This window comes from Camelina sativa, chromosome 5 (assembly GCF_000633955.1).
Source record: "Camelina sativa cultivar DH55 chromosome 5, Cs, whole genome shotgun sequence".
NCBI classification, from domain to species: domain Eukaryota; kingdom Viridiplantae; phylum Streptophyta; class Magnoliopsida; order Brassicales; family Brassicaceae; genus Camelina; species Camelina sativa.
The window spans coordinates 1,788,983-1,812,151 of NC_025689.1; the positions used below are offsets into that span (position 1 = coordinate 1,788,983).

Genomic DNA, 23,169 nt, shown 5'->3' on the forward strand with positions numbered 1-23,169 from the left:
CTTCGTTGGAGGTTTTTTCACCCACCGTCGTCTCCGTCTCCGCCTGCCAAAGCTCGGGTGACGTTGGGGAAAAGAGATCTGCAGAAGCGGTAATCATTCCGGATCGATAGCTAAAGAGACAAGGGGACTTGATTTCCGTCGGCAGTGAGGCTGAATCGGAGTTGAATTCGGTTTTTTGCAAGCCTGTGCCTGAGACTGGTTGAAAGGGAAGGGTCTTTGTAGTTTGCAAAACGGGAACGAAAAGGGGGAAAAAGGGGAAAAGAGAAAAAAAAAAGAAACTAAGAGAGCAGAGGAAGCAGGAAACGAAGGCTAAGGTCGGTGTACCCCGACGTCGGCGAGCAGAGGCTCCACCGGCGTCGGAGAGATTTGGTTGTAGCGGCTCCTCGATATTCGGGCTTGGGAGAGAAAGTTTTAGGGCGAACTCACTTATTTTATTGTTACTTTTTAAATGTTCGTTGATAGCCTCTATTGATCAGTCTATTGTTGGATTTGATGGAAAATGTTGCTAGAAGTTTGAAGCATCTTCATGATGGGTTATATTCATCGAGATTTGAACCCATAGAATATAGTCATAGTGTGTGGAACCACATTTATGACTGCAAAGATTGCCAACTTTTACACCACCGAAGATAGCAACATGAGATTTCTATCTCGATCTCGATTCAAAACAATAAGTAAGTGAATTTGTTTTGATGAATATTATGAATTTATTTCTGGTTGTTGTTGAGTATACTAACTTGTGTCTTTGTGGAGTATTAAAAAAAAATCTTTGAGAATAAACTCGATGTCAGCAAATGTGAAAGTGAAGAAGCATAGAAAATGGTTTGTATATATTTATTATAGATAACTTAATATTGTAAATATTTGTTTACGTTATTTTATAAACATAGAAAACATCGTAAGTCCATATAATTTCACAAAATAGTACATGTTAAAATTTTAAAATACATGAAAATACACACAAATTGAGACAAATGTTTGCATTTTTTTAAAAAAAATGACGCTGTACAAAATGCACACACCAGGCCACCAATTCTCATGAATCTTAATAAATGAACTTAATCCTCAAAAAGATAACTAACAATAAAAATTGTGTTTCTAGATAATCCTCCCGTTTTCCTTATAGTTAGAAATCAAAGAATTGTTTTTATATCAAACCGCTTAAGAAAATTACTTTGAAAAGAATAAAAAAAATTAAACATAATCAAATGTACTTATTATAATTACCAGCTTGAATAAATTTTGTTTGTTCAAACCTAAGAGAACTATATGTCACAACATTATATATGGTATATGTAGACGACAGATGGAATTTCACACTATCGTAATAAAATTTCACTATAGTCACAATTCTTACTATAGTAATTAATTTTCACTAAAGTAAATTCCACTAAAGTCACTCAGCAAGCACCATGAATTTTAATAAAACATTTTTTTTTTTTTTTTTCAACGCAATTTTGTTTAAAACCATTTTTATTCTCTACCGATAGACAGACAGTGCTTTAAAATCCTATGGATTTCGTGATTACTCACTCTCTCTGATTCAACAGTCGCATACCATCATACCCCGTGACATTGTAATGGCGGAAGGAATTGGAGGAGCTGAAGCAGTGATAGATCTCAAACCTGGATCTTCAATTCCAATTTCGTATCACCCTTCTTTTGGGCCTCACGATGATCTACTTCTTCTCGAAGCTGATGACAATCTCGTCTCTGACATCTTCAATCAAAGGTACCATTTTTATTTAATTGAATCTCTGTTTTCGCTTTGTTTTCGATTCTTCATGTTATTTAGGATTAAAGGGTTTCTCGATTTAGGGTAACATTGAGGGGACTTGCTGATGAAGATGCTGTTCTCTGCACCAAATCCAAGACCTTTGCTATCAAATTCGTTGGTAATTCCAATTCCATGTTCCTTATTCCTCCTGATGATGATGATACTAACATCAACAACAACAACGATAAGCCGCTTGTATCGGTTCTCAAAATTGCTCCTGGTAATATGGAACTTGTTGAGGTTTCTCCTAGGCTTGATAAACTCAAGCAGCTTTTATCAGCTAATCCATATGGTGCGTCTGAAGTAGACGCCATGATGGATGATGATAATGGCTTAGATGATGATAATAATGAGAAGAAGGGTGTAAAGTTGTATACTTGGAATGATTTGGTTAACACGGTTCAAGCGAGTGATGAGGAGTTGAGTGTTGGGTTGGAGAGTCTCTCTGCTGTTGAGATTGATGGTTACTGGAGGGTTATTGATGAGAATTACCTAGACGTGATTCTGAGAATGCTCCTTCATAACTGTGTTCTGAATTATTGGTCTTTTGATGATCTTGATGAAGATGAAGTTGTGAGTTCGTTAGTAGCTGATGAGTTTCCTAGTAAGCTCGCGAGTCCCTGCTTGCGCGTGTTTGGCTCTAGAGTTAGTAGTAATGGAACTGGTAAGTGGAAGTTGGAACCGAGGCTTGTGTGTTTGCACTTTGCTAGACAGGTACTGAGAGATGAAAAGATGAGACTAGAGAGTTTTATGGAAGAGTGGAAGAAGAAGATTCCGGATGGGATGGAAGGAAAGTTCGAGATGCTTGAAGGAGAGGTTTTAACAGAGACGATAGGGATCGAGACACGGGTTTATACATTCAGCGTACGCTCTCTGCCTTCAACTCCAGCAGAGAGATTCTCTATACTCTTTAAACATAGGTCAAAATGGGAATGGAAAGACTTGGAGCCTTACTTGAGGTAACTGAACAAAGTTTCTGATGTAAAACATTTCATTATAAGTTCTTATTGATTTGTGAATTGATTTGTGTTGGTTATGTATGTGTTAATTGCAGGGATCTTCATGTTCCTAGGCTTTCTATGGAAGGATTGCTTTTGAAATACACACGCAGAGCTCAGCCTAAAGCTGATGCACCACCTGTCTTTAGTGCAAGATGAAAAGATAGTTTCTCTCTATTTCTAAACCTTTTTTGGCTTCTTTGTTATAATTTGTGTTAGTTGATGTTAGACGACAAGAAGTGTGGTAGAGTTTTGTGAAATTACAGGTCACACAGATCATCCAATTTATGTGGTTTAGTCTTTTTTTGGTCGGCACTTGCGTATTTTTGCATAAACGTTAAAAACCTATATTTATTGCCTGGGCCAAAATTGAAGAGATCGACTTGGGTCCTGGTTTAGCCTTCTTTGTCCTATACGGTTCAACATCAATTAAATGAAAAAGATGCTTCATTTGTTTTGTGCAGAGCAAGATACTTTGTTTGAATGTACAAGTAGAAAAGTAGAATACGTTCCATGTATTTTTAAACTAATTAAGTTTTGACTAAACCCAAAAACTTTAAGGAAACATAGAGCCAAGCTCTCAAATTCGTTTTTTCTCTATCTATTAGCATTGTTTAATACCCCCACTAATATTAGTTAGCCTACAGAATTCGAATGGACTGACCAAATACTTGAATGGACTTTTATGACGAAGTCAAATTCAGGAGATAAAAAAGTGAGTTGCTTCGAAACTACAACAAAGTAGGAAGTATATATAATAATACTAGTATAAAAAGCATTAAGCATTAAGAATCACCTTTCTTTTATTTTAATAAACCCCAATGAGATTAAACAAAGACCGTTGATCTCAACCACGATACACCACCTTACAGTACTATATATCATTTATATACACACAAATAGAGAGCGTTGTTACTTGTGCCAAACTTATCTCTAAACTAATTTTTTTTGTTTCTCGAGAAAGAATGTTTACTGACTCTCTCGTAAGATTCTCAGAGTTCGTAGCCGACTCCATCATCATCGCGTTCCTCGTCGTCTTCACTCTACGTCTCTTCTTTAGATTCGCTAGTTTCCTCGCGAGCCGTTCTTGGCGACGTTACCGTACGTTCACGGTCCATCGTCGGAGATGGATAAGAAGAACCGCGGCTGATGAAAAACATTCGTCGACGACGTATTGTACGATTTGTCTTGAAGACGCGGCGGAGGGAGAGAGGATGAGGAGGATAACGGCGTGCAGCCATTGTTTCCACGCTGATTGCATCGATCCGTGGCTGGAAAAGAAGTCCACGTGTCCTCTTTGTAGAGCTCAGATTCCTCCGGCGCCTCCCGGAAACCCTCTGCTCGCGCTTATTGTTCCTCCCGGCGTGTTCGATATGTTTACCAAAGGAACCTTCCCTGACGCGGCGTCATCGTCAACAATATTTGATTAATTTAATTAGGACTACTTAAACACGAGTTTATCAATGTTTTTGTAGAAATTAATTAATGTACTCATTCATTTTTTTTTTACTGTATAGTTCTCTTCACACCAAAATGATAAAAAAGTATGTAACACCCTGGAATTTGGAATATTGAACTCTATGAACAAGAAAATACAAACCTCTAACATGTTATCTTGTGGAGAAAGTGACAGTATTATTAGTTAGTGTTTTTATAATACACTTCCTAAAGATGTTTGTTTTTCTTCACCACTTTAGAATTTTTCTTACCAACTATTATCTAATCCACCACCCAATACAGTTGCTTTTTTTTGTCTCCAACAAAGTGCTTCTAGTCTATCAAATAGTGGGTTTTGTCCGTCTATCAGATAATTGTTTTTTTTTTTTACTTAGCCAACAAATAAAACAAAAACAAAAGAGTAATAGTTGTGTTTTTCTTGGTCAACTACTAAATGTTATTCCAAAACCCCTTAAGAGGCAAACATCGACATAAGAATTTAGGAGTAAGTTAAAACTGCCAACGAATCCGGCACTACGTGTCGTAGAAGAAGGGAATAACTAAAAAACAAAACAAACAAAAAAAGAGAAAAGAAATTTCTGATATCTGAGAAATATCTTGATCTGAACTCAATTGAGCAGATATAGTGATTATTGCACTTGTAATGAAGTCAGACTATTTAAACTATATAGTATATGTGAATGGGATCGATACTTTTTGCTAGAGTATCTTGTTAGCGCAAAAGCAAAGACATATTATTGGTCCGAGGACCGAGATTCTTGTAATAAATCTCATATTAAACGTTATGAAATCTCCAAAGTTTTCTCATCAAGCTGCGTCGTCCACTATGCAATGTATGTCACCACAAGCAGATAATATACCGGTTAGATTACTTTGTTGGATTCCATACTCGGTTTGTGTTAACAATGATACGAAATATTGGTGGTCGGACAAACCATGATGAGCTCATTTGATCCATCTGAGAAGGTTCACTCTTGTAACACTTCCATATATATTTTTGACTTTTCAGCCTATCTTTCTCGTGTTAAAAGTATTCAGAACACATTTGGGATATATTTTTTTTTTTTTAGTATTTAAAATATTGGAAATGTACCTTCGCGCAATTAAACTTCTAATTCATCCAAGCCAATAATTAATTAAAGACCCAAGAGTATACAGTTTTAATAACATGCATTATACGAGTTTAAATTCAGACGGTGACACAATGAAAACAACGATATTTAAGTAGTACCCCTGTGCAATTTTGGTTATTCATTGAAACTTTTATATATGTTGCCTATTCCATGAAGATAATACATTGATCGAGATCGCCAGAAGTGATATCATTCCATTATTTAGAATCCAAAATTCCGCTCATGGCTCATGACATTTTCTGGTACCGTCATTTATTATTAGATTATGGAGAAAAAAACACATTTGTCCTCATCAATTTTTTTTATGTTCCTACGATTTTTTTTTTTTTTGTTAAGTTGTGTTTGACCTAGTTTAAATTTCATACTATACTATGTATTAACCTGCGGAAAACCGCAGACTGATTTTTCTTTAGATGAAAATTTGTAATAATTTATTTTATTATTATGTTATATTTAATGGTTTGTGATTAAAAATTTGGTTTGCTTATATTATTATTTTTTTGTATTTTATAAATGTTTATTAAAAATCTGTCAATAAAACATTTGCATAATAAATAAAATTGTTTAAACCTTTGTCAATTAAACGCAATTTTTGATATAATTGTGAAGTAAGTAAAAAGATATAACTAATATGTAAACAGAGCAACTAAATATAGATACTGAAGGTTCTGAAAAACTTCTTTGAAAACAACATTCATTATTTTTCTTTATGTGATTTCCTTTTTTCTGTAATAAGCACCTTCAAGTATTAAATATATTTAAATCTCAACTTAGTTTTATTTCCTAAAGAACAGTGGCTAAAATAAAAGTATAACTTTTTAAAATAGATAAGATACTATATCTATATCTTTTATTTTTTAGTTTATTAATTTTTAAAATCTAAGCAAACTGTTATATATTTTATTTGATTAGATTTTTGATAAAAATTTTAACTTGGGCTGGAAAAGTTTTTTTGATAAAATTTGTGGTTATATAGATTTTATTTGATTAGATTTTTAAAATCTTAACTGTTAATTTTTTTTAGGACGAATTGGTTTTGATTCTAATAGTTGTTCTTTTTTTTTTCTACAATTTATTTTATTTTATGTGTCACAATTTTCGTTTTTAATTAATTAATTAATATTAATTTTAATTAAGTTTTCTAATAGCAATTGAATGTAATTTTTTACACATTTTAATTAATTAAATAATTAATTTTAATTAAGTTTCATATTTGTATTTCTCAATTAATATAGTAGGATATAGTCTAAAGAGGATTAGGATTTTTTTCCATATATACCATTCATTGACTATATATAATTCTATATATAGTGAAAAATCAAATGTCTTTTAGTATATACTATATGTGTATATATATATATTATTTAGTATAAATATGATATATTGGATACAATCGAATATATGCAAAAAAAAAAACGTTTGCAACCATGTCTAGTGTGTCATCAGAATGTTTCACCAAAATCAAAGGCATTAGAATTGTGTTGTTATTATTCTTATCGGTTACTCGTGGAGACGTTTCTGAAAATGCAAATTATGCAGACGCTCTCACAAAGAGTATTTTGTTTTTCGAAGCTCAACGCTCCGGAAAATTGCCAGCGAAACAAAGAGTTACTTGGAGAGGAGATTCTGCACTCAGAGACGGTGCTGATGCTCATGTAATTTTATAACCCAATCTTTTTCCTTTTTCTTTTCTCATTATCTTTTGTGTGATGAATATTTCTTGAAGTAAAATTATATTATATATTTTCTAACTATAAAAATAGGTTAATCTCGCTGGAGGGTATTACGATGCCGGAGACAATATGAAGTTTGGATTTCCTTTGGCGTTCACGACGACCATGCTAGCTTGGAGCAGTGTAGAGATGGAATCGCAGCTTAAAGCCCGCAAGGAGCACCAAAACGCCCTCGCGGCTATCAAGTGGGCCACCGACTATCTCATTAATGCACATCCTCAGCCTAATGTCCTGTACGGACAAGTGGGCGATGGTGCCTCGGACCACGCGTGTTGGATGAGACCCGAGGATATGACCACTCCACGTCCTTCATACCGCATTGATGCTCAACATCCAGGAGCTGATCTGGCTGGCGAGACAGCAGCAGCGATGGCCGCAGCCTCATTGGCTTTTGCCTCGTCTAATGCAGTTTATGCCAAAAAACTCATTTCTCACGCAAAAAGTCTGTTCAATTTCGCTAAATCTTACCCCGGGGTCTACCATAGCTCTATTCCTAAGGCGGCTGGCTTTTACACAAGCAGCGGCTATCAAGACGAGTTGTTGTGGGCTGCGGCTTGGCTTCACCGGGCCACTGGAGAACAGACCTACCTCGATTATTTAATACATGCTTCTAGTAGCGGAGGTGTGAGCTCCATTTTTTCGTGGGACAATAAGTTCTTGGGAGCACAAGTCTTGGCAGCCAAGGTAGGTTACGAGAATTCCCTAAAATTGACCATGCCCTTATTACTTGCACGACACTTGACTAACTTTTTTTTGTGTGCAAATGTTAGCTTGTTTTGGAAGGCAAAGTGAAGAACGTAGGGAAGATGGCTGAATACAAGAGTATGGCGGAGCAATTTATCTGCAATTGCGCTCAAAAGGGTTCCAACAACATTAAGAAGACTCGAGGAGGTTTGCTCTGGTTCTTGCCATGGGATAACCTCCAATACACAACCGCCGCTTCTCTCGTCTTAGCCACTTATGCAAAATACCTTGACGCTGCACATACATCGGTCCGATGCCCCCGTGGCGTCCTTCAAGCTTCTGAGCTTCGTAACCTCGCTCGGGCCCAGGTTAGACAGGCATTCGTTTTACTTCTTTTTCAAATTAAATCAAGTTTTAAGACTAATTAAATCAAGTTTTGAGAATCCTCAAAACTTAATTTAACAAAATATACAAAAAAGAGACAGTGTGCACTTATAGATGTTCGTAATGGCCACAGCCAACAAGAGAGAACAATGTCTTCGTAGATATTAGAATTTTTACGTGAGGATTAATTAAAAGTTTCATACGTACGTCAAGATAAAAATAATATTTTTACATGGTCCATGTAACAGGTTGACTACATACTTGGGTCAAACCCCAAGAAGATGAGCTACATGGTCGGATACGGCACCAATTATCCTAGAAGACCACACCATAGAGGAGCCTCCATAGTGTCAATCAAGATGGATCATAGACCGGTGACATGCAAAGGAGGGTATGGAACTTGGTTCAACAATCCCAAACCGAATCCTAATGTTTTGGTTGGAGCAATTGTAGGTGGACCGGACGAGAACGATGGTTATGGAGATAACCGGTCTGATCCTCAGCACGGTGAGCCTGATACAGTCACGGTTGCTCCTTTGGTTGGTGTTTTGGCTGCCATCGCATGACCTTAGTTATATCTCTATTTGTTTCTACCTAATAATGTATGACTGACTGTCTTTGAACTTCATTTTCCTAAGACGCTCTAGCAACTAACGTTTTAGGTCTAAGGGTAGAAAAACAAATTTTGATATGTTATAATAACTTGATGTATTGTCAAAAATAAATAATAACTTGATGTAATGAAACTTTCGAAACTAGTGATTTCGGTTCAGTTAAGGTCTGGTTATAAGTGTTTAGTTTGGTTCTCATGGAAGTTGTTAAACTCTCTGTTGATCGCCTTCTAACAAAAATTAAAAAAGGGAAAAATTCAAAGATATCTAACTTTTATAATATTGTAACAACTATATAGCTACCATCATTCAATTAATCAACAAATGTTTAAAACTGATGAAAAACCAATACATATGATGTACATCTTATACAAAATATATTGTACCTCTTATACCGAAAAGTACATTTTATACATGGATAAGAATTTTTTATTTTAAACTTCAAATTCTTATCTTATTATATAAAATTGGATTTTGAAAGTTAGTCATTAACAAGATTTTGATATGTGTCAAGTTATCAATCTCAGATTTCGACATGTGTAAAAGATTTTGACATGTGTAATATTTAATAAAAGAAATATGATTACAACAAAAATAAAATATTTTGTTTTAAAAAATATCAATAATGTGAAAAGATAATTATAAAAAATTACAGAATTTTTAAGAAAATACAAAGTTTTTTAAAATAATTATAAGGAGATTATATATATATTTCATAAAATTTGAAAGTTAGCCATTAACAAGATTTTGACATTTGTAAGTTATCAATCTCAGATTTTGACATGTGTAAAAGTTAATATTTAATAGGAGAAATATGATTACAACAAAAATAAAATATTTTGTTTTAAAAAATATTAATAAGGTGAAAAGATAATTATCAAAAATTATAGATTTTTTAAGAAAATACAAAATTTTTAAAATACTTATAAGGAGATTATATATATATTTCATAAAATTTGAAATTATAATATAATTTACTTCTTTTTAATTTTTAATTATTAATTTTACAAAAAAATAAAAAAAGGATTAAGGATAATATACAGTTAATTATTAATTCTAAATTTTGAGAATACTCACTTTTATATAAACATAGATCATCTCATAATTAAATAATTTATTCAAAAACAATATTTTCAACTTTATTTAATTAGAAATTTTTTTTTAACGGGAGGGCAATTTTTTCTTATTTTTGTAAACTAAAATTTTCTCCTACTTTCTCCTTTAATACACATATCTTATGGTCTTATCTATATCTTTTAGGTATGATATTTGAAAAGATGTCTAATAATAATATGAAAATTTTTAGGCTACAAATGTTTAGCTAACTATATTGTTCTATTTTGTAAAGATACGAATGTGAATGATCCTTAATTAGCCATGGATTCCATCTTATAGAGATTCTCTATAAATAGTTGAACACATATAGACTACAAAGATATGACAAACAGAAGAAACAAAGTAAAATCAATTGTTCTTTCAAACTGGTCTTGAGATCGTCTAATTTTTTTTTTTTTTCAAACGATGTCTCAATTGAAAAATGGATCTTCACAATGCTTATGGACAAGTATTTGCATTGTGTTATTTTTAATGTCGATGGCTCGAGGAGCTGTCTCTACAGATTATGGAGAAGCTCTCACAAAGAGTCTTTTGTATTTCGAAGCTCAACGCTCTGGAAAATTACCTCCGAACCAAAGAGTTACTTGGAGAGGAGATTCTGCACTTAGAGACGGTTCTGATGTTCATGTAATTTAGAACCCAAATCCTAAGCTTTGCCCCAAATATTTTCATTTTTTTTTGTAATGTATATTTGTTAGATTTAAGCCAGTATGACATTTTGCTAATTGTGAAAAACATAGGTTGATCTCACCGGAGGGTATTATGATGCCGGAGACAACATGAAGTTTGGATTTCCGTTGGCGTTCACAACAACAATGCTAGCTTGGAGCAGTATAGAGATGGCATCGCAGCTTAAGGTTCATCAGGAGTACGAAAACGTCCTTGCGGCTCTCAAATGGGCGACTGACTATCTCATCAAAGCCCATCCCGAGCCTGATGTTCTTTACGGACAAGTGGGTGAGGGAAACTCTGACCACGGGTGCTGGATGAGACCCGAGGATATGACCACTCCGCGTCCTTCATTTCGTATTGATGCTCAACATCCAGGCGCTGACCTAGCAGGTGAGACAGCTGCAGCAATGGCTGCCGCTTCTGTAGCCTTTGCACCATGTGATGAAGTCTATGCCAATATACTCATTGGTCATGCAAAAGATTTATTTGAATTCGCTAAGGCTCACCCTGGCGTTTACCAAAACTCCATTTCTAACGCGGGTGGCTTCTACGCGAGCAGTGGATACGAAGATGAGTTGTTGTGGGCTGCAGCTTGGCTCCATCGTGCCACCAACGACCAGACTTATCTCGATTATCTAACACAAGCATCTGGTAGTGGAGGTCCAAGGACTGTTTTCGCGTGGGACGATAAGTTTGTGGGAGCACAAGTCTTGGTCGCCAAGGTAGGCTATGATTATTCACTAAAGAAAACACATCAGTAACTTATGTAACAAGAAACAATCATAACACAAAGTTGTGCAAAAGCAGCTTGCATTTGAAGCTAAAGTAGAGAGCAATGGAAAGATCGCAGAGTTCAAGAGTATGGCGGAACAGTTTATCTGCAACTGTGCTCAAAAAGGTTCCAATAACGTTAAGAAAACCCCGGGTGGTTTGCTCTGGTTCTTGCCGTGGAACAACCTCCAATACACGGCTGCCGCTTCCTTCGTCCTCTCTGCCTATTCTAAATATCTTGAAGACGCAAAAGCCTCCATCCATTGTCCCAATGGCGCTCTTGAAGCTTCTGATCTTCTCAACCTCGCTCGTTCTCAGGTAGTTCAACCTAATATAGTACCAACCATAAGACATTTTCTTGAAATGATATCAAGACTTTTTCATATAATAATTACCTATTTAATTGTCAATGAATGGAATGATGATTTATTCTTCTATTATTTACTAATATCTTATTTCAATGAAAATATCATATAGGTAGATTACATACTTGGGTCGAACCCTAAGAATATGAGCTACATGGTTGGATTTGGGACCAATTATCCCCAAAGACCTCATCATAGAGCAGCCTCAATTATATCGATCACCAAGGACCAAACACCTGTGGCGTGCATTCAAGGGTTCGATGCATGGTTTCACAATCCTGCACCAAACCCTAATGTTTTAGTCGGAGCAGTCGTAGGAGGACCCAACGATAACGATGTTTACGGAGATGATAGGACTGATTATCTGGAAGCTGAACCTGCACCGGTCACCGCTGCTCCACTTGTTGGTGTCTTGGCCGCCGTTGCTTGATCTTACCTCTCTCTGTATATCGCTTTTAGACCACGTTTTTAGGCTTGCAAATTAAACATATTTGATATTTAAAGAAAATTATTCATCTTGAATTGTTAGCTATTTTCTAAATGATTGGATACAAAAAGACACAAAAAACTGTATTCTTAAAAGTTCGAAAGCTGGTTTCATTACTCTCTTCTCTACAAAAGTGTTCTGTTCTTAACAATCACACTCACGTCTAACATTTACAACACAAAAGAATTTGTACATTATCAGAAAATTCATACTACTGTGAGAGTCTATAAGTCGATTCTTTACCGCTGTTGCATTACTCAATCAATCCCCAGTGTCGAAAATGGCTCAATGGCTCCCTGAGAAATCCAAAATAGTTCGTTAGACCCAATTTTTCTCTTAAAACACAACCTGCTTTCGAAGAATTGTATTTGTTTACTTACGGAGCAATCATCGTGAACACGCCATATGGTCTCCCCCAAAAGGTTTGCTACTGAGAGAACTGTAAGCTGAGGAAAATAGTTTTTCTCTGACAATGGAATCGTGTTGGTTATGATCACCTCTTGAAACAGTCCGCTCGATAGTCTGCTGATTGCAGGAGGGCTGTTTCCGAATATAGAAAACAAATGGATATATAAGATTCTTTCTATGTAAATACTTCCAGCACTTAGAAGATCTTTCATGGACTTACCTAAAAACAGCATGAGTGGTACAGGCGTATACTTCTCTTGCTCCTTCTTGGTGTAACAGAGCCGCACCTTTGCTTATGGTTCCTAATATGTTCAAACATAAGTATCTAAAGATAACAGAGAGTGTTTACAGGTTTATATGCAGTTAGATAAGGACTTATAACTCACCTGCTGTGTCAATCATGTCGTCCACCATTATAGCTACTTTTCCTTTAACATCCCCAATTAAGTTCATCACCTACATAATGAAATGGATTGTCAAATGTCAATTCCAGACTGGAATTTCCAGTCTTGGTTGAAATGTATTTGCAAATGGGTTGTTACCTCTGCAACATTGTGCCCATGACGTCTTTTATCAACTATTGCTAAAGGTGCATCAGATAACTTCTTGGCAAAAGCACGAGCCCTTGCGACACCACCAACGTCAGGTGAAACTACCACCAAATCATCAGAGGATATGCCCTTACTTGCTAGGTAATCAAGTATCACAGGCTGTTCATGAATATTAAGTACAAAAAGAAGTTACCATAAGAAAATCAATAGTCACAAAAGGAACTCAATGCTTTGAGGAATCCATTAAGATAGAAACCTTACCTGGCCATAAACATGATCAACTGGAATGTCAAAGTAGCCCATAGACTGTCCTGAGTGAAGATCACAAGCAAGGACACGGTCTGCACCAGACTGTGTTATCAAATTTGCCACAAGCTTAGCTGCAATAGATTCACGTCCTTGAGTCTGCAAAAATTTGTAGATTGAAAGAGTTAGCCATCAACGAGAAACTAAATGGAGCCACAGGAATGAGACAATTGACGAACACAAATCACTAAATCAGCTACATCAAGAGAAGTAAGCTACCAATTTGATTACATCTGAATACTAACTACCTATAGATCTGACTTTAAGCTGACAATTGATTACTTTTGGAAACGAATCAGTATGCGTGTAAACCAAGATGTAACATTATAAAAGAAGATACCACCATTCCAAGACAGATTTTAAAGAAGGGACTTGCCTTTCTATCAGCTCGAGCATAACCAAAGTAAGGAATCACAGCGGTGATAGTTTTGGCAGATGCTCTCCGACAAGCATCAATCATAACAAGCAATTCCATAAGGTTTTCATTAGCAGGTGGGCATGTAGGCTGTACAAGGAACACATCGCATCCCCTTACACTCTCTTCCAGCTGAACATAGATCTCACCATCAGCAAAACGTTTAATCTTGATTTTCCCAAGATCCAGACCCAAATAGCAAGAAATCTCCTGTATCATCATAAAACATCCAATGAACAAACGACAAAATCACACAAATCAGTTTCTTCCTAATCGTTTAGGAAGCAATTGAACAAATCTCCAGTCAAAAGCTACTAATCAGTTTGTTCCTTATTCTTGCAACTTAAATTAAGAAAGAAACCTGAGCTAAGGCAGGATTAGCAGTGCCGGAAAAGATACGGAGGCGAGTGGTGTTCTTGTAAATCGAATCTTCCAAACGAGTCCTCGAAAAACTTGCGGGAACGGTGTCGCCTGTAAGCAGATGGAAACCGGAGGAGTTTCCGCCGTCGAACTTGTACGGATCCGCCGCGTTACACTTCTGTTATTCAACATTAAACAATCGAAGAAGAAGAAGATTCATCAGATACAAGCGAAGACTGTAAAAAAGGCTACTGATATCAGATAGAGTCGGAAGAGTGAGAGGAATCAAGAAGAGACTTACAAGAGGAAATCGAACCGAAGAAGAAGAAGAAGAAGGGGGACGAATCAGAGAAGAACGGCGGAGATGTAGCGCCGGAAAAGTAGGCGATGGTTGAACCAGAGACGCCATGTTTTCGAATTGGATCCGAAGAGAGAGAGAGAGAGAGAGATTTTAGGGTTTTAAGAAAAGCTCGTCGTCGTCGTCGTAAACACAGTAAAAGAGTCTTTTCTTCTTCTACTTACTTTTACTTAGCCCGCGAGATACGAAATTGACGACTAACCGTAACGATTTTGTTAAAAATAAAAACAAATACTAACCGTAACGATTTCTCTGTAACCAAACAATAACAATGCTATAATATAATAACCTGAGGAGAAAATTTTGATATATCTCTTTGAAAAGATGTGAATACGAGAAAAAGTCTGGCCGATGTTACAACGTTTGTCTATATAAAGCTCAAACGCAAGAAAAAAACTCTGATGAAGTTCGGTTTATTTTTAAGAAGAGATTCCGAGGAAAGTCTGAACACAATCATTTACAGTTTGGAGCTACAGAATGGTTAGTGTTGTTTAGGATGTAACTCCATATGGAAGCAATGCCGCAGCAACGACTCTTCCTTCTTCATTCAGAATGTTGTAAGTTGATGCAGCATTTCTCTGAATTAAATGTACCGATATCAGTGCATAAGAAACTATGAGCTATAAGCTTGGGGATAGAGAAGCTTGTAAAGGATTAAGAAGCTTACAGAATCAACTGTTTCTAGTTTCATGCCAATGGATTTCACAAACTGACGGACCTCGGGAGTTACCGGGTGAATGTCTCTTCCACAACCAATAATTAAGAGCTCTGGAGGGTTAGTTAAACACAGAGTCAGAAAACAGTTGATGATTTAGTTTAGACAGTGTATATCAAGACCTGAGATTAATGCTAATATGCAATAGTTGGTTCACCAATGTTCATATCTAAGAGTCGTTAGTTCAACAACTAGATTTCGCAAGTAATGAAACAAATTTGTTTTCAAGATAGAGAAAGGCTGTAATTGAATCTATGAATACCTGGAATGGGTCGAACTGTCTGGAAGATAGACAAGCTGCATCCATGTAAATACAAATGTACAAACGTTTAGCCACTATTCATAAACTTCATAAATAGAGCACAAAACCAATGACAGCAAAGAACGCTAATCGAACATAATAAACCTATAGTTTGATCAAACACATAAAAAGACCACAAAGCTTTAAAAATCCTCTGATGGCAATCTTTTGTTAAAAGCACAAAACTTTCACTCCAACAATTTCAAACTAAGTCGGCTATCGATATGAGGTGGTCACAGAACAATGGTTAGAATCTAGGACTGAGAAAAATGACTCATAATAACACTCAAGTACGTATGTATCTACATAGCTAACGAAACAGTTCCCTAATTAGACAAGAGGGCAGTGTTATACCTATCAGTGGTGATCTCAGAGAATTTACGAGGGCTCCATGACATTAACAAATTCCCAACACAGAGTAAGCTTCCTTCGTATTTGACCCCATTCACCGTGAAACTCGTTTCATTAAACCTGCAATTTAATTAAGTAAGTAAAGAGAATCCAATGAACCCTAATCATAACCATTCAATCCCAAAACCCAGAAATGGGTGGGTAAAATCCAAAATCAACGATGAACAAACAACAACGAGTTTTTTTTTTATATACAGGAAATATAATGACACATGAAACATGAGAATTTGAAAATGATTACTCTTGGAAGCGAAGCTGGTCTTCAGGAACATTGTCAATCAGATTGATCTGATCATAGAGAGAGAAAGCTCGTCGTAGAGACGGCAACACAGGATTCGAATGCTTCGGAACTTCTTTTCTCATACTTTGAATCAGTTTCGGCAAAGTCGCCATTGTTTTCAACCTCATCGCCATCTTCGCCGCAGCTCAATTTCCTGAGAATCCCGATGGCTCCTGATTTTTTCAGCCGTCGAGACCTTTAACCAACCCGGTTTACTCGTTTAACTCTACCAACATCGGTTATCTGATATAATTTACCTAAACCAAATTCGTTCATACTCGTTTACCTAACACATAACAAGAGTCTCGTTTAACCAGAGAGTGTATATTGTTTCATATGAAACATAACTTTGGAAAAATACAATTAATGTATGTGGAGCAAAAAAACGTAAAATTTGTATGCGTTCTCCACTTCCTTATTAATAACCACAAAGATGTAAACTGAAAAACAAAAATCAGAATGTTCTTGACTTCTGTCTCCAAAAAAATTTGCAAGAGCTTGCTCAATGGTTTTATTATGGAGAATAGAAGGAAGGAGCTGGGAGGAAAGGGAACGGTGCAGCAGAAGCATAAGCCACTGGAGGTTGAGCCACACGTTTCTTTCGTCTAGGAGCTTTTACTTCTTTTGATAAACCGGCTTCTTCTTCTGCTACGAGTTGTTGTTGCTGATTATCATTAGAGACTCTGTGTAGAAGAAGACCAGACATGAAAACAGGTAGGAAGAGAAGACTCGCATGGAACATCTTCCTTGCTTTATGCATTGTCCGGTCTCGGTAGAATGAAAATGCTGTTGCAGCTATTGCTATTGTGAGAAGTGTTGATTCGAGGCAAAACCAACTTGAAGTTAATCCCCCTGTCACAAAAATTGAAGGAACACTAATAAATCAGAGACAGTAGTAGTAGTGCAGCCTTTGAACTAAAGAAAGATGAATCCACAAGACTCACAGTCATAGGCAATGAAACCGAGAGGGACCATGTAAAAGCAGTTCCTAAGAGCCACTGCTGCTATTCTCTTCCCTGACGGATCAAAGAGTGACAGCATCTTGTAACTGAAAACAAAGCAATATGACACAAAATCAAAACTTGGCTCTTGGTTGCTATGTTTTGTGAATGTTAATTTCTAAGCCGAAGAAACTTATTATCTAGCCACCAGAAAGTAGACTGTTGTGACGCTTTACACTTTCTATTATCTAGCACTATCTAGGACACTGAGATCATTCAACAGACCTTCAAAGATCATCATTACATGGGAGGAGACATTCTAATATTATATGAAACCATATGGTCTTACCCTCCAGCTGCATAATCATTGCGGCAGAGATGCGCAAGGGCCATAAAATGAGGGATCTGCCAAAAGTAAAGAGCAGCTGGAAGAATCATCGAATTGTATGAAATCTGACCAGAAGCTGCAGCCCACCTGAAAAAAATTCAAAGATAACTAAGCATAAATATGGCGAACTATGATTCCATTTTGAAGAAAAGCTATAAAAGCCTTACAAAACAGAAACTGCTTAAATAAATTTACTAAAACTCTCTCATAAACACTAAATAAACTCAGGAAAAAGCAAACATGAACTAAGTGAAATAAAGAGGAAAGGAAAAACAATTTACCCAAGCAATGGTGGTATGGCACCAACAACAGCCCCAACCCATGTATTGATAGGGTGAAGTTGCTTCAACGGAGTATAAACAAATGCATAAAGGACAAGATTGGCAGATGCAAGTCCAGCAGCCAACATATTAGTCTGCAATAACCTTGTCGTGGAAGCAAAAGATTAGATTCATAATCTCTCTAACTTGGAGTTATTAAAACATAAGAAACAAACATTCACCTTGCTAGCCAACAAACAAGCACCAGAAGCACCAGCAATAGTAGCCCATGCAACAGCGTGTGGAACACTAATACGTCCTGAAGGCAATGGCCGTAACATTGTTCTCTTCATCTTCGCATCATTGCTTATCTCAAAAATCTAATAAATGGATAACAAGCAAGCAAGGTCAACTACATGAACACAAAAATGACTCGAAATTTTCAACATTTCAATGGCTTGAGTACTGTAATAACAGCTTTGTCCCAAGATTATAACCTGATTCAAGGAATTAGCAGATGCAGCAATCATCATAGTTCCAGCACATGTGTAACAAAGCCCCGGGAAGCTAATTGCAGCATTTCCCGTACCAAGAATATAACCAGTACCAGAAGTCGCAACCACGAGCATACTACAAACATCAATCAAACAAAAATGAGGATTTTGAATCCAAAAAAAAATGGAAATTTCCAATTTTTACAAAATACCCATGAGAAACGAGAAAGTAAAACACATATACCTAAGTCGAGCTTTAGAAAGCTCCCAATAACAACGAGCGTAGTGATGCCCTAAACCAGCCACAGCCGCAACTCTAGACGAAACCTCACCGGTGGTAGCTGCGGCGGCGACAGTACCTGAGGCAAAAACTCGATTCGCATCGGATCTAACCCCAGTGATCCCTAACTTAGCAGTTGACTCTGACGGAAGCGGAGGCTCGGTGAAGCTATTAACGATACACAACTCGCGAGACCAAGGAATCAGTCTAGGGTTTGTCGGTAACGAAGAAGAAGAAACAGAGATCCTAGACGAGATACGAGAGACAACAGATCTTCGCCACATCTTACGAAACTAAACACGTTCAGTCGTCTGAAACCTTTCTTCTACGCGTTGAAGGAGATGGAGAGACACTTCTTCATCATATGAAATGAAGAGATTTTGATTTTTGGCTTCAGATAATCGAGTCACGGTGGCTCTTTCACTTTTTACAGGAAATGAAGATTAAATTAATTAGATATTATGTTTTATGGTCAATTCGAACATTATCAGAGAGTTCAGGGGTACTTGTATAAATAAATTAACATTATGGACCATAACAATTACTCGTTTTTCTGGGCTCAGGCCCATTTATAAGAACTCCATTAATTTTTTGCATGTCATACACAAAGGGACAAAACACATTACACTTTTTTTTAGTCCTCATCGAAACAGAAAATATGAGGCCGCGCCGTCGAACATACACGGCAGCAACTCCGCCGTCTTTGGTCACAGTGAAGCCCATAGTTGAAGCAGTTGCAGTTCCAGTGTCCGGTACAAAAAGAAGAAGAAGAAAGCTCCAATCGCGGTGTTTTTTTTTCTCTTTTGTTCCAATCAATATTAGGGTTTATTTTTTTAACATTAGATTCAAAAAAATTTTTTATTAGGGTTTATATATGTTCGTGTTCATATATATATATGCTGCTTACGTGAACATACCTAGAGTTGGTAGCTTTCACTATACCAACACACTCTTAGTTAGGGTTTGTTGGTAACATTAGATCCACTCTAGTTTTTCTTTAACTTACACCAGATTCTTCTTTCTTCTAATCCTCAGATGCACTGATGCAAAAAAAACTAAGGATGGATCGAAAAAGAAGAACAAGTGTGATATAGGAGGAGGATTGTGGGGGGGATCTAATACCCTTAGATATCCTGCGGAAGATACTGTCCGGCCTTGGATTAAAAGACAACATACAAGCTTCCGTTGTCTGCAAGGCATGGTGCGAAGCAGCTGTCTCTGTTCGCAAGTTTCAGCTTCTTCCTTCTCCTCTGCTTTTTAATTCACGATACTCAATGCATATTAAGGGGGACGCTATCCCTCGCCCATTACGGTTTCCAACATGTGAGCTCCGATTCCCGTTTCAAAGGGAGAAGTTACATTGTATGAGTCTCCATAACCCCGCTTTTTCAAAGGATTGTTGGGTGCTTTCGACTCTAGACCTGACACCACTTCTTCATAACCCGTTTACCCGTGAGACCTCCTTCTACTTACTACCCCGCACACGCAACTGCCGTTGGTTAGCCTTCTCAGCCGCTCCTACATCAGCTAGCTGTATGGTGATCTCGTACACCCAATTCCGCGCAACTGTTGTGATCGAAACTTGGCGGCCTGGTGAAACCGTATGGACTACGCACTCGTTTGAGAACCAGTTACCCTTTCGCAATTCGGGGAAATGTGTCTTCTCCGATGGCATGTTCTACTGTCTCAGTACCTGCGGCTATCTTGGGGTTTTCCACCCGTCTAAAGAAGCCACATGGAATGTTCTTCCACTGAAGAAACCATGTCCCGCCTTTGATGTTTTCGATTACTTTAACCCTGTTTTTCTGACGGAGCATCAAGGGGACATCTTTGTTATTTATACACACAGCGACAACAGCAACCCAACCGTGTTTAAACTAAATTCCAAACGCAACGAATGGCAAGAGAAGAAAGATCTTGGTGGCTTGACAATATTTACAAGTTTGCCTGCCTCTTTTGTAAGAGCTGGTCTCTCCACGGAGCATAGGAACAAAATATATCCATCGTGTATTGATGAATTTGAGCAATATGGCACGTACTACTCCCTCGGTGATCTCAAAAGCTCTGATCCCCCTCCAACACACCGAGTGTCTCGCCACCGCCTTTGGGTGGAGCCACCTCCCAACAACAACGTTCATTTGTGATGCCTTTCTTTATGTTTTGTAATTTATGCGTTACGAATAATATACTTGCTACTTTCACAATGGTGCTACGTGTAATAGTTTGATTTGGAGGTTTTAAAAATGAATTATCAGAATTCAGAAATAATGTTTTTGAGAATGTTTTACAAGACATTGTTTCCCAACAAAACAGAGCCTCACAGTTTTTGCAGGAGATACCCACAGTACAATGTTAACCAAATCAAAACTGGCGGGAATCGATACAACTGAATCTTTAACGAAGAAGAGGTAGAGGAAGAAGAAGATGTTCATCATTGTTAATCAATGAGAGAGTTCAACATCTGTCTGAATTTAGGAATCTTGTTTGCTTCCACGGCCATCACTAAACCCATCAGCTGATAATTCTTCATCTGTAAGAATCGCCGGTAAAACCAAAAAAAAATCACAAGACAGAAACAATTAAAATCAAAACTATGTGTATAAATAAGCCCGGAGAGATAAAACTTACTTCTTGAGAAGTAACGAGCTGTGAGCACATGGGGAAAGTGAAGGACCAAGAGCTAAGCTGCAAAATGCAATTTTTTCAACAAAATGTTTAGAGAATAACTAATTTTCCTTTACTACACACAACAAATCGAGTAAAATCATATGTCACGAATAAGTTACCTCGAGGAAAAGTTCATCTTCAGGCTTAAGAAATACTGTTTCTTCAATGTCTTCTTCACCACGGCGAGGTTTTCTCTGCTGAGGATTCTTCAGCTATATAACCAAGAAGACATATCACATGAGTACATCACTAATTCAAACAAGATAGCCAGACAAACCAAAGTCTTAAAAGAAACACAAAATTACCTTGTAAATCTTGGTGATTAGAAGATATGACTTAAAGCGGAATGATCTACGAAGCTCTCCTGTAGGCTATATAAACAGGAACAACTTCAAAACTGTTAAAATTTGTATTGCTCATAAGGAGTTACACTAAGAGTTAATATGAAAAAGACGGAAACCTCATCTTCAGTGGCCCAAGAGACTTCATCGAACAACCCATCATAAAGAGGAGGAAGAAGTTGTGGGGGAAGATTCATTACTCTTTGAGAAACCAATAAACCAACATCTTGTGCTTTTTTCTCCAAGAGCATTTCTAGATCCTTCGTTATATTCTTTTCAGAACACACTTTACGAAGGAATTCTTTTACCTCTCTAAAGCACTTATTGTCCTGAACAAAATCCAAACAAAAACATTTCAAGATTAGAGACTCACTCCAACAAAGCCTAAAAACCAAATCAACAATCTCCATGTAATACAGAGCGAACATTCAAGTGACTTGCCTTATATCTTGCCAAGTTAAGAGCAGTGACAACAGCAAATACTGACTCGTCCTCATCATCTGCAACTTTCACAACAGTTCCTACAGTTGTTTGTTCCAATATCAAATCAACAAAACTGCTCAAATCCCACTCCTTGTCATCGAGATAGTTCTGTAATAGGGTCTTCACACCATGAAAGTCTGTAGGTTTTGGATCAAAGAACTCAAAGTCTGCTTGCACATCTCCCTTCAAAGATCAACAAACATTGATAAATTAAATATCTTTCTCATCTACAAAACCAACAGAAGAACAAATTAACCCCTCTTACCTGAGAGTCTTCTTCATCAGACGAGTCCGAACATTGTTCGTCTTTCTCTTTTCTAGGTAACTTAGGGACCTTTTCCTTTTCATCTACAAAATTAGAATGATAGATATAACATCACTACAATTATACAATGGTTGTGAACAGAAAGGTCTCAACTATAATAGTTTACTCACCAAAAGAGATATCTTCAGAACATTGACAGTCTTCAGGATGAGGCAAATCACGTCTAGACGATGAAGCAAAAGCAAGTAACCGCATAAACGGTGAAAATGCTAAAGGCTGATGCTTTGCCAATCGTCTTCCTATTGGTCTTCGAGGCATCTATTTCAATTCAAAGCTAACAAAATTTCAGACTAATTCAACCAGAAAAAACGATTAAAGGTTCTTAATTTGAGTTCCTCTAATCAAAAACAAAAAAACCAGAAAAAGAAACCGTACCTGGAAAAGCTGATTCTCAACAGTACGCAAAAGCCAAATCCAACCCTTCTGAGATGCGAAGATTGTGATCAGACACGAACGATACAGAACCAGAAGCTTAAACCTCTCTGTCTCTCAAAACCCGAACAAGACTATTTTGACTTCAATCTATGAGCTTAGAGAAGACAAACCAAACGACGCCGTTCTGTATCAAAAAGAAACCCTAATTAAACGTCGTCGTTTAATCATCAAGCCTAACACAAAACAAAAAGCCCCTTAAGCGCTATTGTGTAATCACCTTTCGACCCATTCAATATGTTTGCAGTTTTGTAGCTCTAGTTG

The 23,169-nt window shown here is 36.9% G+C and overlaps 9 protein-coding genes across 9 annotated transcripts; 5 read left to right on the forward strand and 4 right to left on the reverse strand.

Annotated features, from left to right (window-relative positions):
- Window positions 1,478-3,077, forward strand: LOC104784880 (sister chromatid cohesion protein DCC1-like). The gene is made up of 3 exons (XM_010509977.2): window positions 1,478-1,732; window positions 1,819-2,736; window positions 2,832-3,077. Exons 1-3 carry the CDS (start codon window positions 1,581-1,583, stop codon window positions 2,932-2,934), a joined length of 1,173 nt encoding a protein of 390 aa, XP_010508279.1. The 5' UTR covers window positions 1,478-1,580; the 3' UTR covers window positions 2,935-3,077.
- Window positions 3,601-4,397, forward strand: LOC104784881 (RING-H2 finger protein ATL5-like). The gene has a single exon (XM_010509978.2). It carries the CDS (start codon window positions 3,741-3,743, stop codon window positions 4,203-4,205), a length of 465 nt encoding a protein of 154 aa, XP_010508280.1. The 5' UTR covers window positions 3,601-3,740; the 3' UTR covers window positions 4,206-4,397.
- On the forward strand, window positions 6,765-8,997 carry LOC104784882 (endoglucanase 15-like). The gene is made up of 4 exons (XM_010509980.1): window positions 6,765-7,021; window positions 7,130-7,783; window positions 7,870-8,151; window positions 8,416-8,997. Exons 1-4 carry the CDS (start codon window positions 6,794-6,796, stop codon window positions 8,731-8,733), a joined length of 1,482 nt encoding a protein of 493 aa, XP_010508282.1. The 5' UTR covers window positions 6,765-6,793; the 3' UTR covers window positions 8,734-8,997.
- On the forward strand, window positions 10,236-12,132 carry LOC104788769 (endoglucanase 14). The gene is made up of 4 exons (XM_010514551.1): window positions 10,236-10,521; window positions 10,635-11,288; window positions 11,374-11,655; window positions 11,815-12,132. Exons 1-4 carry the CDS (start codon window positions 10,300-10,302, stop codon window positions 12,130-12,132), a joined length of 1,476 nt encoding a protein of 491 aa, XP_010512853.1. The 5' UTR covers window positions 10,236-10,299.
- Window positions 12,272-14,716, reverse strand: LOC104784883 (ribose-phosphate pyrophosphokinase 5, chloroplastic). The gene is made up of 9 exons (XM_010509981.2): window positions 14,531-14,716; window positions 14,231-14,407; window positions 13,831-14,079; window positions 13,410-13,553; window positions 13,140-13,307; window positions 12,984-13,053; window positions 12,818-12,899; window positions 12,570-12,729; window positions 12,272-12,485 (listed from the first exon to the last, which is right to left on the reverse strand). The coding sequence occupies exons 1-9, from the start codon at window positions 14,636-14,638 to the stop codon at window positions 12,447-12,449; spliced, it is 1,197 nt and encodes a 398-aa protein (XP_010508283.1). The 5' UTR covers window positions 14,639-14,716; the 3' UTR covers window positions 12,272-12,446.
- Window positions 14,873-16,482, reverse strand: LOC104784884. The gene is made up of 5 exons (XM_010509982.1): window positions 16,256-16,482; window positions 15,958-16,074; window positions 15,565-15,599; window positions 15,255-15,355; window positions 14,873-15,165 (listed from the first exon to the last, which is right to left on the reverse strand). The coding sequence occupies exons 1-5, from the start codon at window positions 16,426-16,428 to the stop codon at window positions 15,079-15,081; spliced, it is 513 nt and encodes a 170-aa protein (XP_010508284.1). The 5' UTR covers window positions 16,429-16,482; the 3' UTR covers window positions 14,873-15,078.
- Window positions 16,596-19,086, reverse strand: LOC104784885 (protoheme IX farnesyltransferase, mitochondrial-like). The gene is made up of 7 exons (XM_010509983.1): window positions 18,622-19,086; window positions 18,381-18,513; window positions 18,126-18,263; window positions 17,905-18,038; window positions 17,585-17,710; window positions 17,239-17,342; window positions 16,596-17,146 (listed from the first exon to the last, which is right to left on the reverse strand). The coding sequence occupies exons 1-7, from the start codon at window positions 18,939-18,941 to the stop codon at window positions 16,809-16,811; spliced, it is 1,293 nt and encodes a 430-aa protein (XP_010508285.1). The 5' UTR covers window positions 18,942-19,086; the 3' UTR covers window positions 16,596-16,808.
- Window positions 19,932-20,801, forward strand: LOC104788770 (F-box/kelch-repeat protein At3g18720-like). Its single transcript, XM_010514552.1, has one exon. The coding sequence runs from the start codon at window positions 19,932-19,934 to the stop codon at window positions 20,799-20,801; it is 870 nt and encodes a 289-aa protein (XP_010512854.1).
- Window positions 20,894-23,004, reverse strand: LOC104784886 (protein BCCIP homolog). Its single transcript, XM_010509984.2, has 9 exons — window positions 22,849-23,004; window positions 22,584-22,731; window positions 22,414-22,496; window positions 22,107-22,331; window positions 21,785-21,994; window positions 21,630-21,695; window positions 21,444-21,536; window positions 21,286-21,342; window positions 20,894-21,187 (listed from the first exon to the last, which is right to left on the reverse strand). Exons 2-9 carry the CDS (start codon window positions 22,729-22,731, stop codon window positions 21,095-21,097), a joined length of 975 nt encoding a protein of 324 aa, XP_010508286.1. The 5' UTR covers window positions 22,849-23,004; the 3' UTR covers window positions 20,894-21,094.

Excerpts from the sequence above, each read along its gene's own strand:
- LOC104784880 (XM_010509977.2), top strand. The coding sequence starts at position 1,581 with ATGGCGGAAGGAATTGGAGGAGCTGAAGCAGTGATAGATCTCAAACCT. Across the intron at positions 1,733-1,818 it reads TCTGACATCTTCAATCAAAG|GGTAACATTGAGGGGACTTG; the intron begins GTACCATTTTTA and ends TTCTCGATTTAG. Across the intron at positions 2,737-2,831 it reads GACTTGGAGCCTTACTTGAG|GGATCTTCATGTTCCTAGGC; the intron begins GTAACTGAACAA and ends TGTTAATTGCAG.
- LOC104784881 (XM_010509978.2), top strand. The coding sequence starts at position 3,741 with ATGTTTACTGACTCTCTCGTAAGATTCTCAGAGTTCGTAGCCGACTCC.
- LOC104784882 (XM_010509980.1), top strand. The coding sequence starts at position 6,794 with ATGTCTAGTGTGTCATCAGAATGTTTCACCAAAATCAAAGGCATTAGA. Across the intron at positions 7,784-7,869 it reads CACAAGTCTTGGCAGCCAAG|CTTGTTTTGGAAGGCAAAGT; the intron begins GTAGGTTACGAG and ends TGCAAATGTTAG. Across the intron at positions 8,152-8,415 it reads GTAACCTCGCTCGGGCCCAG|GTTGACTACATACTTGGGTC; the intron begins GTTAGACAGGCA and ends TCCATGTAACAG.
- LOC104788769 (XM_010514551.1), top strand. The coding sequence starts at position 10,300 with ATGTCTCAATTGAAAAATGGATCTTCACAATGCTTATGGACAAGTATT. Across the intron at positions 11,289-11,373 it reads CACAAGTCTTGGTCGCCAAG|CTTGCATTTGAAGCTAAAGT; the intron begins GTAGGCTATGAT and ends GTGCAAAAGCAG. Across the intron at positions 11,656-11,814 it reads TCAACCTCGCTCGTTCTCAG|GTAGATTACATACTTGGGTC; the intron begins GTAGTTCAACCT and ends AATATCATATAG.
- LOC104784883 (XM_010509981.2), bottom strand. The coding sequence starts at position 14,638 with ATGGCGTCTCTGGTTCAACCATCGCCTACTTTTCCGGCGCTACATCTC. Across the intron at positions 13,554-13,830 it reads ATGCTCGAGCTGATAGAAAG|ACTCAAGGACGTGAATCTAT; the intron begins GCAAGTCCCTTC and ends AAATTTTTGCAG. Across the intron at positions 12,900-12,983 it reads CGACATGATTGACACAGCAG|GAACCATAAGCAAAGGTGCG; the intron begins GTGAGTTATAAG and ends TGAACATATTAG.
- LOC104784884 (XM_010509982.1), bottom strand. The coding sequence starts at position 16,428 with ATGGCGATGAGGTTGAAAACAATGGCGACTTTGCCGAAACTGATTCAA. Across the intron at positions 16,075-16,255 it reads GACCAGCTTCGCTTCCAAGA|GTTTAATGAAACGAGTTTCA; the intron begins GTAATCATTTTC and ends ATTAAATTGCAG. Across the intron at positions 15,356-15,564 it reads GACAGTTCGACCCATTCCAG|AGCTCTTAATTATTGGTTGT; the intron begins GTATTCATAGAT and ends CTAACCCTCCAG.
- LOC104784885 (XM_010509983.1), bottom strand. The coding sequence starts at position 18,941 with ATGTGGCGAAGATCTGTTGTCTCTCGTATCTCGTCTAGGATCTCTGTT. Across the intron at positions 18,039-18,125 it reads CTTGTTTGTTGGCTAGCAAG|ACTAATATGTTGGCTGCTGG; the intron begins GTGAATGTTTGT and ends AGGTTATTGCAG. Across the intron at positions 17,343-17,584 it reads AATGATTATGCAGCTGGAGG|TTACAAGATGCTGTCACTCT; the intron begins GTAAGACCATAT and ends CTTTGTTTTCAG.
- LOC104788770 (XM_010514552.1), top strand. The coding sequence starts at position 19,932 with ATGCATATTAAGGGGGACGCTATCCCTCGCCCATTACGGTTTCCAACA.
- LOC104784886 (XM_010509984.2), bottom strand. The coding sequence starts at position 22,731 with ATGCCTCGAAGACCAATAGGAAGACGATTGGCAAAGCATCAGCCTTTA. Across the intron at positions 22,332-22,413 it reads CTGATGAAGAAGACTCTCAG|GGAGATGTGCAAGCAGACTT; the intron begins GTAAGAGGGGTT and ends TGATCTTTGAAG. Across the intron at positions 21,995-22,106 it reads TTAACTTGGCAAGATATAAG|GACAATAAGTGCTTTAGAGA; the intron begins GCAAGTCACTTG and ends GATTTTGTTCAG.